The 10,660-nt window shown below is 52.7% G+C and overlaps 1 protein-coding gene across 2 annotated transcripts in view; it reads left to right on the top strand.

The window, feature by feature from the left end:
* The first annotated feature begins 3,394 nt into the window (after nucleotides 1-3,394).
* Nucleotides 3,395-10,660, top strand: part of ADAMTSL3 (ADAMTS like 3) — a 357,638-nt gene continuing 350,372 nt past the window's right edge. For both annotated transcript variants that reach the window (XM_021098873.2, XM_021098874.2), the window contains exons 1-2: nucleotides 3,395-3,547; nucleotides 5,013-5,114. In XM_021098873.2, coding sequence (XP_020954532.1) covers nucleotides 5,046-5,114 — 69 coding nt within the window. In that variant the 5' untranslated portion in view covers nucleotides 3,395-3,547; nucleotides 5,013-5,045. The remainder of the gene's footprint in view (nucleotides 3,548-5,012; nucleotides 5,115-10,660) is intronic.

Below are 10,660 nucleotides of genomic sequence, written 5' to 3'. Positions count from 1 at the left end.
TTCCCCCACCTCCATGCCTTGGGCAATGTCTTGTTCAAACATCCTGGCAGGCTTCAGGGGAGTGAGTAGAGGGTGGGAGGGGAGAGTGTATGCCTGACTGAGGAAGAGCTCAGCATCTGTACCCGTGCCCAGTGATGGAGGAGCGCCTTCTGGGGTAGTTAGATGGTGAATCTGGGGCCAGGACCTGTGAAGTCCAGCCTGCCCTTCCCCGTGGAGACAGTCTGTCATGGCTCTTTGTTCTCCTAACTCACAGTGTCTTAGCCACATACATAGCACTGCTCCACCTGCCGGGAGACCAGGAAGGCAGGTGGTGATGTTTTCGCTTCTGCTTTTTACTACAGACCAACGAACTGCTGATTCCTTGAGAGGACTGGCCTGATGCTAAACAGCACCCACGGCAGAGAAACGCTCCAGGCTGGCCTCCCTACTTAGTGAGGGCACGCTCCAGAGGCTGGCTCAAGAATCCAAGTGCCCCAGGGTAAAATGAAACAGGAAGTCCTGTTGAGCCTTGAAGACCTTAGAGCTGGGCAGCTCAATTGCTCCCAACAGCCACCATCCCACCCCAGAGGGCCTCTCAGTGCCTTCCTGAGTCCCAAGCATAAGCATAGTATCTCTTTGAACTCTCCATTTCATTTTGAATATTCACGTGATTTTGGCCATAGACTCCTTGATACGCCAGGGCTGGTTTTAGAATGTGAATAAAATGAGAAGCCGTCTAGTCTAGTTGCTAAGAACAGGCAGTGTTTAAACCTTTCTATATAAATCTCATCATTTGTAAAATGTACTAAAAATTATATCTACCCCACAGGCTGGTGCCAGGACTGAGTTAACACAAGCAAAGTACCCGGAACAGTGCCTGGTGCCCTCTAAGTGTCTGGAAATGTTCACATCATTATTCCTCTCTGATATTCTGAGAGAAGAAGCACATACAGACCATCCTCGTTATTTCATCATTATTTGCAGAGTCCATATTCATGAATTTGCCACCTTGCTAACATTTATTTGCAACCTCCCAAGTCAATACTTACAGCACTTTCAGGGCACTCTGATGAAGGGTAAACATTCTGAGTTGCTGGATATGCGTGTTCCCAGCTAAGGTCCAACAAGGCCATGCTCTGCCTTCTTCTCTCAGCTCTCATACTGTCCATCGGTATCTTTTTATGGTCTGCTCAGCGCCACTTTTCATATTTTTGTCTTCTTTCTTGGTGATTTTGCGGCTTTAAAACAGTCTTCAAGAGCAGTGCTGAAGTGGCTGCCCAGTGGAAGAAGACCTGATGGGCCACGCACAGAAAGTCCTTGTGTTAGATGAGACACTTGTGTTAGATAAACTTTGTTCAGGCATGAGTTGTGGGTTTACTGCTAGTGAACCAATCATATACGTTCAATAGGATGTCTTTAAGGTGAAATACTCATAAAATAAGGTCATGTATTCATTGGTTGACAAGAGTGTTGCTGTGACCAGAGGCTGGCAGGGATCTAACCCTGTATTCTTCCCCGGAGAAAGAGTTTGCTATTCCCAAATTCACTATAAAGTTCCCTTGACTTTATCAGAACATAACTGTGGCAAAATAAGGAGAGTTGACTTATTTGCATTTTTTTCCGGTTGAGCCCAGCATCCTCTGCCCTTTCCTGAATAGTTCCTTCTACCTCCTGCTCTTCTGCCTCTTTCACACCAAATGTCCTCTTCTCACTTCCTGCAAGATTCCAGCCATTTTACATGGACCAAAGAAACGGTCCTGGAGATCCTCCTCTTGGCCTTGGCTCAAGGTTTAAAGCCAAGGGCCCAGGGATTGCCTAGAAAGTCTCATTATGTCCCCAGCTAAGTCCTACCACTGTCATCATTTGCCAAGTCACCAAGTAAGGAAGGGAAGTTAGGGGAGGCAGGCAGGAAGGGCCAGTACCTCTGGGTAAAGCTCCAACACCACCTGTAATGTACCAAGCATAGAACAGGCAGGAGAGGAGTTCCCATCATGGCTCAGCAGAAACGACACTGACTAGCATCCATGAGGATGCAGGTTTGATTCTTGGCCTTGCTCAGTGGGTTAAGGACCCCTAGCCTGGGAACCACCATATGCCCAGGGTGCAGCCCTAAAAAGACAAAAAACAAAAAACAAACAAACAAAAAAAAAAAAAAACAAAAGGAACAGACAGGAGAGCAACTTCAGGGATGAACAATGGGGACCTCAGAGAGACTTTGTCACTCACCAGGATACAAGTTGTTTATCCCCTGGGTCTCAGCTTCCCCATTGGTGAAATGAGAATACTGACACCATGGGCCCTTGTGAAGACTGGCTACACATAAAGAGCTTGTCAAGTGGCTGGCACACACTTAGGCACCTGGGGAAATGATGACTCTGGTTAAGACTTAGCTGGGGACATAATGAGACTTTCCAGGCCTTCCCGGGGCCCTTGGCTTTATACCTCTGAGATTAGACCAAGGTCAAGGCCAATGTTTTGCCTTACTTCTCTTCACCTCCTCCAGTCCATGAGGAAATTCACCCCACTCTCGGTTGCTGACACCTCCACCCTAAATCCCAGGCCCGAGCAGCTCCGCAGCTCGCTGTTACCCAGCCTGGCTCATAGGTAGGCAGTGGAACCAAGTACTCGCTTAAGCGGCTCCCCTACTCAGTCTGTCGCTTGTAGTCCTGGGTGGTGAGCTAGCGTGATCACTGAAGTCCACCGGTCCCTGCACCGGGTCTGTGCTGGGCGCCGCCGCCACCGGCGCTGGCGGCGCGGGCCGGGAGGGGCCTCCTGGTCTCTGACTTTGACTTTGGTCATGCCTGGCCGGGAGCGCCGGAGGCTCGCAGGCACGAGCCAGCGGTTCCGGGCAAACCTCCGTGTGGCCGCTGGGCCTGCCTTAGCAGAGCCGGCGCCCGGACCCCGGAGGGGCGGGTGGAGAAGGGGGGGCGACGGCATCCCGGCTCCCGGCTCCGGCTGAGGCGGGGCGCCCCGGCTGGCTCACGGTGCAGCGGCCGCCTTTCCCCAGCGCGCCCGCCGGCGGCGGCGGTGGCGGCGTCGGCAATCCCGGCTCTTGGCACCACGCCTGGCGGCCGGCCCAGGGCGAGGAGTGGCTTCCAGGAAGCGGGCGGAGGAGCGTTCCAACCGAGTCTCGCCGTCACCGCGGCCCCGCGCTCTCCGAGCGGCCCGGGCCCGGCCCCTCGCGAGCTCCTTTCGCGCCCCCAGCGCCCTCTGAACGGGCGCAAAGCGCGGGGCTGGCGCGAGGGCGGGCAGGCGCCCGGGCGCGCCGTGCACTTGCCGGGCGGTGCAGGTGGCGGCGCGCGCCCTCCGCCTCTGGGCCGCGGCCAGCGCGGCGCTCCGCACGCCCGGAGGGGGCGGGAGAGGCGGGGCGGCCCCCGTCCCAGCCCCATTTAACTTCTCGGCGGCTGCAGAGACTGCGGCGCCGTGGGCTGGAGGCCGGCGTCGGGGCAGGTCCCGCTCCGGGATTCCGCACGAGGTGTTGACGGGGCCGCTTCTGCCCGTCTCTGCTCAGCGCCCACCGAGCCTGCGCCGCCCGGGCCGCTCGTTCCAGACGCTTCTGCGGCGCCAGGTGGGTGCTCGGAGCTCGGCGCCCGGGAGGGCGAGAAGGCTCTCCCTGGGGGAGGAAGATGGGGCAGTGGCCTCTGGACGGGACTGGGGGGCTGCGAGCGGCAGGGTCCTGCGCGGCCCCGGGGCAGGGGTGGGGCTCGGGACCAGGGCGCTCGGTACTGCTTGGAGACCTCGGGCCGGGCAGGCTCCGTGGGGTCCTGGCGTATTGGGAGAGAGGTATTCTGGGGGCGCTTGATTGTAGGGACTCCATCAGGCTGGCGGTTTTCAAGTTCGGGGCTTTCTAGGTAGACAACGGGCTGGCAGCAGCTAGAGGTCTCGAGCGTCGGAAGGTCCAGCCCGTGTGCAAGTGGGTCGCGAGCGCCTAGAAGGTCAAGGACCAAGCGACGCGCGCTCCATGGCAAGTGGGCATGCGGGACCCAGGACGCGGCTTGGGCGCGGGCGCGGGCACTGCGAGGCCCGGAGGAGTCCGGGGAGTGTGCGCCAGGACGGCGGGTGCGAGAAGGAGAGGGGGGCACACTGTCCCAGGGCCCCGCACTGGCCGCCTCCCTTCGGCCCAGAGTCGCCGCCTCAGTTCGGAAACAGCAGCACATTTGCGGATCGCATTAGGCCAGGCCCTTAATGCTTTCTCCAGATGGAGAGAAGCCACCGACCCGCCCCCGGACACCGGCTCCGCCAAGGCGCCCGCGAGGCGAAGCAAGAGGCGAGGGTGACCTCGGCTTTTCGGTTTTTCCAAGCTCTGCTCATACTAATTTCCCTGCAAATTGTCAGAAGTCTGAAGAGAGCCCCCGCTGCCCTGCTGGTCTCAGATGGCCTCGGCTGGTTCGCCCAGCCCTCACCTACTTTTAGGATATTGTGCTAGGCTAGCTCTGAGGCTGTGTCTCCCCGATCCTCCCTTAACGCCACTCTCAGGCCTCTGTTGCAGGGCTGGCACTCTCACGAGGAACGATGTCATCTGGCGGAGAAAGCCTTGAACTGTCAGAAGACCTGCATCCCAGTCCTAGGATGGTCACTGTCTTGCTGTGTGACCTTAGGCAGTTCCCTTCCCCTCTCTGGCCGGCTTAGTTGGCCTTACACTCATTTTTGCCTGAAGTGGCAGAAGCTGGCAGGTGCCCTAACCCTTGGCTCCATGCTGGCTTCCAGAGTCAGATGCCAATAGCCACAGCCTCCTGCTGACAGATGGGCTGGGAAGTGGCTGGTGGCAGAGATGTTTCAGCTTCTGGAGGGCTGGAGGTATGGTTTGCAGCCTGGAAGCAGGTCTGGTTGCCCTCTTGACTTTGATGTGGGCTCCTCTTAAAGAGAGCTCCGGATGGCCTGGACCCTGAAGTAGGTAACTCCATCTTGGGCCAACACAGACCTTTCCAAGACATTATATAGGGCTCAGGGTTCCTCCCTCTGATTGGTCTAAGTCATGGGTGCTGCCACTGGGTCCAGAGCTGGTTGGAAACCAACTCTTTCCTCTTTTATAGGTTACCAGTGAGCCCCCTAGGAGACTGGACCCCATGGCTTCCTGGAAGAGCCCCTGGTGGCTGCTGATATGGATGGTTTTCACACACTCTGCCCTCCTGCAGGTAATGGGGAAGGGATGAGAAATAGTAGCCATCCCCGTGTTTACTTGGGAGCATTATTTGAGATCACCTAAGATGGGGTATGATTAATGTTCATTTTATACCAAAGGGAATCTAATTGTGTCTCTTACCTCCAGCAAATGGTATTTCTAGCTGACATAGCTGTAAGAATGGTCCAATCCCTTGGTCCTCTCTGAGTCTTGATACCACTGTGCCTTGATACCACTGTGGATACCATATATCAGTGATGACTTGGGGCTGTGATGGAGCCTGTCTTTTTGGGCTAGAAAGGCTGCCTGCCTGTGCCTGGGAGAGACTTTGCTCTTAGAGGCCAGGACACAGTGAATGGCCAGAGCCCAGGTTCTGACTTTAGCTCAGCCATGAAGTAAGTATTCTGTAATTACCTCTATCAGCACATATCACAGTGTTTTGCAGTCCTTTCATTAGACTCCTGTGTTTCCCACCAGCCTGGTGGGGGGAACCCAGCTCCGTCACTGCATCCTCATTTGCCTACAGACTCAAACAAAGGCATGAAGCTAGTGTTGCCTGAGCAACAACAGGCAATGGTGGAGACAGTAGCAGAGTTGATGGTACATGTTCCGTCTATTAAGAGCAGCCACTACCCAACTCCAGCTGATCATTGCCAAGGAAGAATGCAAACCCAGGATTGCCAGATCTTCCTATTTTTCAAGATAGCTGATTATCCGGACTCCTATGAGGCTCCCAATTTTTAAAGCATTGAAAGCCCAACAAATACGTTTGTAGACTGGATTCAGCCAAGCAGTTTGTACCCCCAGATGTAAAGCACATCTTAGTATTGGATCCTGGGGGCTGCTGCTAGCCCAGTCTGTACCTTGTGTGAATTAGAACATGCGAGTCGCTGTGGTATCTTGTGGGAGTTAACACAGGGCAACCCCACCCTGCACGTGTAACTTCTCATCACATGGCTTGATGGCCTCTGTATGCTCAGGGTCTGGTGAACAGCTCGGCACTTAACAAGGGCTCTAACATCTATTAGAGAAGCATGCCCACAAAAGAGAGTGATATGTTCTGGGATGGATTCATCAGACTTCTCTGCTTCTCATTGCACCCTCTTGAACTTAGTGTTTCTAAGAGCTTTTTCAGCTCCAGTAACCCATGATTTCAATGACTCATGCAGAACTGCTTAGTGAGGTACAGCTTCTCCCTCATTATCCATTTTACTGATGCTCCCTCATATTCGCATTTCAATAGGTATATTTTATTAGACCAAATGTTAATGTTTTCAGGGTAATTTTAGGGTTTGTGCGGTCAGCCAGGTGTAGTGTTGGGGCAAAGAGGTGAGGACTTGCCTTGCCATCCCATCAGTAGATCTGAAACAGGCTATGCGAGCTTCAGAGATTTATTCCTGGTCAAATGGGGCTGAGGCTTCAAGGCACAGGGCTTCATTCTGTCTCCTTCCACCTTATAAAATTGAAATGTGCTTTGAGGCAGTCAGTTGACCTTTGGCCAAGGGCAGCGTTTGCCCAGCTTGAATCACTCACTGACCTCTTTTGGATTTTTCCATATCTTTGTGCCTCTGCAGTGTTGTTTCCATGTATGGGGCACTGTGCACAGAAGGTTGTAAAAGGAGATTTCAGGCCAGTGGTTTTCATCATCCACAGCATCAGCTGTTGGAATCCCAGCTCCACCACTTCACCGCCTGTTACACAAACATCTCTGCATCTCGGTGTTCACATTGGTAGGGAGGGGGTATCTATCGTGTAGAATTATTTGGAAAAGTTTTTCCCCTCCATTGTGAGGGGGAAAAAAGGTAGCACAAAACAAAAACTGCCTGGCATGTATTAAGGGTATAAGAAACGCTAGCTCTCTGCTGTAGGGTATTAACTCTTTGATTTTTTTTCTTTTTTTTTTCTTTTTTGCTTTTTAGGGCTGCATTTGTGGCATATGGAGCTTCCCAGGCTAGGGGTGGAATCAGAGCTGTAGCTGCCAGCCTACACGACAGCCACAGCAACATAGGATCTGAGCCTCGTCTGTGAACTACACCAAGCCCACAGCAACGCGGGATCCTTAACCCACTGAGCAAGGCCAGGGATGGAACCTGCATCCTCATGGATGCTAGTCAGATTCGTTAACCACTGAGCCAGGAGGGGAACTCCAGGTATTAACCCTTTGAAACAAGCCAAGTGCCTTTGCTTTCTGCTGTGAAACTGTGGGAAGCACTCAGGAGACATCAGCTGAGAAGAGAAGATGCTGCAGAGGCTGGAAGGAGGAGGGAACCTGACCTTCTCCGGGGAGGTTCCTGCAGGTGCTGGCGAGACTGGCCAGGGCAATCCCAGCATGGGTCCTGGGAGAACGTTCTGGTGAAGGCTAGGTCAGTTTGGGGCCCTGCTCCAGGGTTGGACACTTGGTTATCTCTCTGGAATCAGGTTGAATTTGATTCAAAGCTGCCTCTCCGAGGTATTTGAGGATTGGGGTGTTTGGGGGCGCCCTTCCAGTCCTCCGTAGTCTGTCCCCTTGCCTTTAAGTGCTGCCCCCAGGCGGCGGGTGGAGAATTCACAGCCGCGGGAGGCTGAGCCGCAGGGAGCACGGGATGTGCCAACTGATTTAGTACAAACGAGATTCTCTTGATGAAATCGGCTAAACCCGAAGCTGTTACGTTCACTGACCACAAGTAATTGTGATAGATGGCAGAGCAAGCCATGAGGCCGGCAGCCTCGTGTTTTTCTAACTCGTTCTTGACCGCTTCTGGAGGAGCTCGCAGTTTCCCTCCCTCAGACAGCTGGAGAGGCCTCGGGTCTTCCTGTCACATCCTGGCCCTGGAAGCTTCCTGTTGCTCCAGGCCTTCTCCGGAGGGACCCTGATCTTTCCCGAGAAGACAGCTGCTACCGTTCCAGCCCTCCCTTCCAGCCCTCTTCCCGCGGAGTCTCAGCTTGGGGAGACGTAAATATGGAGCCAACCGCAGGCTGCAGCCAAGCTTTGCCAAATCCTTTCCTCTGTGTCTCCAGGCAGGCTTGGGCAGCTGTCCTTTCATTGAGTCAAAGTCCGGTGCAATTTGAATGTTTGATTGCCCTCTTGCTTTAAAGCTCGTTGCCCTTCTGTCTAGTCTAGGCTTGACCCCTGGCTCCAAGAACCTGAAGCGGCGTCCTACTGGGGTCCATTCTCTTCTCACCTCAACCAGTGGTGAGGACTGGTTTGGGGAATCCTTCCTCCTTTCAGTTCTTCTGAGTCCAGCTTTCCTGGGGTTGAAAACGAGGAGAGGGGACGGGGAGAAGGGCCACCAGCTCTTGACATCACTGGATGCCCCTCTCTGATAGTTGCCACCGACGATCTGCCTCTCACGGACTCTTTGCCCTCTGGGAAGCCCGCATGAATTCTTCAGAGGGCCCTGCGGGACCTGCCTTTCCCGAAGCAGGACGTCCAGCTTCAGATTGGCCTCATGTTGCTGGGATCCTCTTGCCTCTAGGCAGCCCTGCTGGGTGCTATTGGCAGGATGGTTTAAAGCCAGCTCCCTTCGGTGTGGTCTGCATGAGCCACAGGAAGTGCACACGTCCTTGCTGTGCAGATGGTGGGGATAGAGGATGCCCCAGTGCCATCTCCTCTCTCTGACCTGCCAACTCCTTTCCCTTCTCCATTCCTTGCTCTGCTAGGCCTGGGGGGAGGGGGAGCACGGGGACCGATCAGTCGATTCAGTCTAAGCAGATGCCCATCTGGGAAGTAGATCGCCAGTCTCTCCTTTCAGGCATCCCTGATTCCTAGGAATGATTTTTTTTTTTCCTGGATGCATCTCAGTCCTCTTTCTCAGAGACTAGGGAAGGAGTGAGGTGGTGGCTGGTGTCCCACTTTATATTGGTAGCTCGCCTTACAGTGTGGGGGTACTTAGCTCCTCTTTGTCATCAGCTTTGGCCCCGGAATTCCAGTGTTTTGGCATTGGAGGGTCTCATGGAAGATCTTGACACTAAAATTAGACGTGCTGGCTCCAGGCTTGGTGGCAGCTCTGGTCTCAATGGTTCTGATTTCGGTGGTTCTGGTCTGATGTTTTAAATACTGTTATTTTATGTGGTTCTGGTCTCAGTGGTTCTCTCTGGCATCGTTTTTGGTCTTGGCCTTTTTTCTGATCTTAATCATTCTGCTTTCATCAGTTCTGGTTTGGGCGTGGTTCTGGTCTCAGTGATTCTGGATATTTTGGTGATTCTGACCTCGGTGGTATTTTTGTCTCGGTTGCCGTCGCCCTCGTGGAGGCTCTGGTATTAGTAGTTCTTGTCTTGGTGTTGGCTCTGGCCTTGGTGGCAGTTCTCCCCCCATGACACCACTGACATTAGTCCCTGCCTTCGCTTTCACTCCCTCTCCTTGAAGTCAGAAGGCAGAATCCATACTGGGCGGTTGTTAGGGCTACAGAAATCCCCTGCATCCTCCAGGCCACCCTTCTGACCCAAGAGAAGGAGATGGCAGATCCATCTAAGATGGTAGCCTGCGTCACTTCCAGTTGAGCTGGGTCCTCCATGAGCTTTGGTTAGAGATCCATAAACACATGAACTTGCCCTTTACAATAGCTTCTTATGATAATTAATTTGTGATAGGACCCTTTCTTTTGCATCCTTTTCGTCTGTTTCTTTCTTTGTTCTCATCTGCCTGATTGCCATGTCTTCTGATCATCGTTCCTCAGAACTGTCCAGCCAAGGTCTGTGACATGTTTCCTTCTGTTCCCTATCCAGGGAAGGTGTTAAGAGAATGACAATCAATTGATGAGCTCATTGTCATCACATGACATTCTGTGTCTAGAGGCACTGACCAGACCAGAAGCAGAGAAATGACCCAAATAAATCATTTAAAGTGTAGAAAAATTGAAGATATAGATAAATGAAAGGAAAATCAAAATTTTTAAAATTTCCATAACACTACTACCCAGATAACAACTATTAATATTTTCATATATAATCTTTTGGACTTTTCCTCTGCATAAATATGATGTAGATATATGTATTTATCTTGATAAATTGGCTCATGGGGGAGAGGGGAAGGGGGAAGATCCAGAGTTATCAAAATTGTGTTTTATTTTCAATGTTTACAGTAAAATAGTAGACAGCGTTCTCTCTTTTCAATGTAAATGGAATCTTATTTGAAGAGAACATTGAAAGCCTGCATTTGAAAGCCTGGCTCACCATGAGATGCTCTGTGCTAAACCCTAGGCAGGAGCCTCGGGAGAGAAAACCGGAGAAGTGATTGAGGCTGCCTGGGGAGAGCACATGGAGACAGAAAGAAGAGGGCAGTAGCTTTTAAAGAGAGCCAGTGTTGAGCCAAAGAAAAAAAGCCTGAGCTGGAAAGGTCAGAAAGGCAGAAGAGCAGGTGTCACAGATGATAAAGTAGGAGGGAGCGCCCATGCATTCTCCCGAAGGCTTCTCACCGGATCCACCCAACCACTGACTGTTAACTATCCAGTAACTCTGGCAACTTGGTAATAAAAGTAGAATCGGCCTCCAGGACAAGTTTAGGTCTTTCTGCTCAGACTCCACTGTCAAGGTCAGAGCCGCTTGGAATATGCATCTGGAGTCACTGTAGAGGATGGGGAG

Source organism: Sus scrofa, chromosome 7 (assembly GCF_054392235.1).
Source record: "Sus scrofa isolate SSC_HxYL_T2T_F1_AM1 chromosome 7, Sscrofa_HxYL_maternal_Yorkshire_Landrace_v2.0, whole genome shotgun sequence".
Classification (NCBI taxonomy): domain Eukaryota; kingdom Metazoa; phylum Chordata; class Mammalia; order Artiodactyla; family Suidae; genus Sus; species Sus scrofa.
The sequence above is the reverse complement of the archived record's forward strand: the minus strand, read 5'-3'. Positions and strand labels throughout refer to the sequence as shown.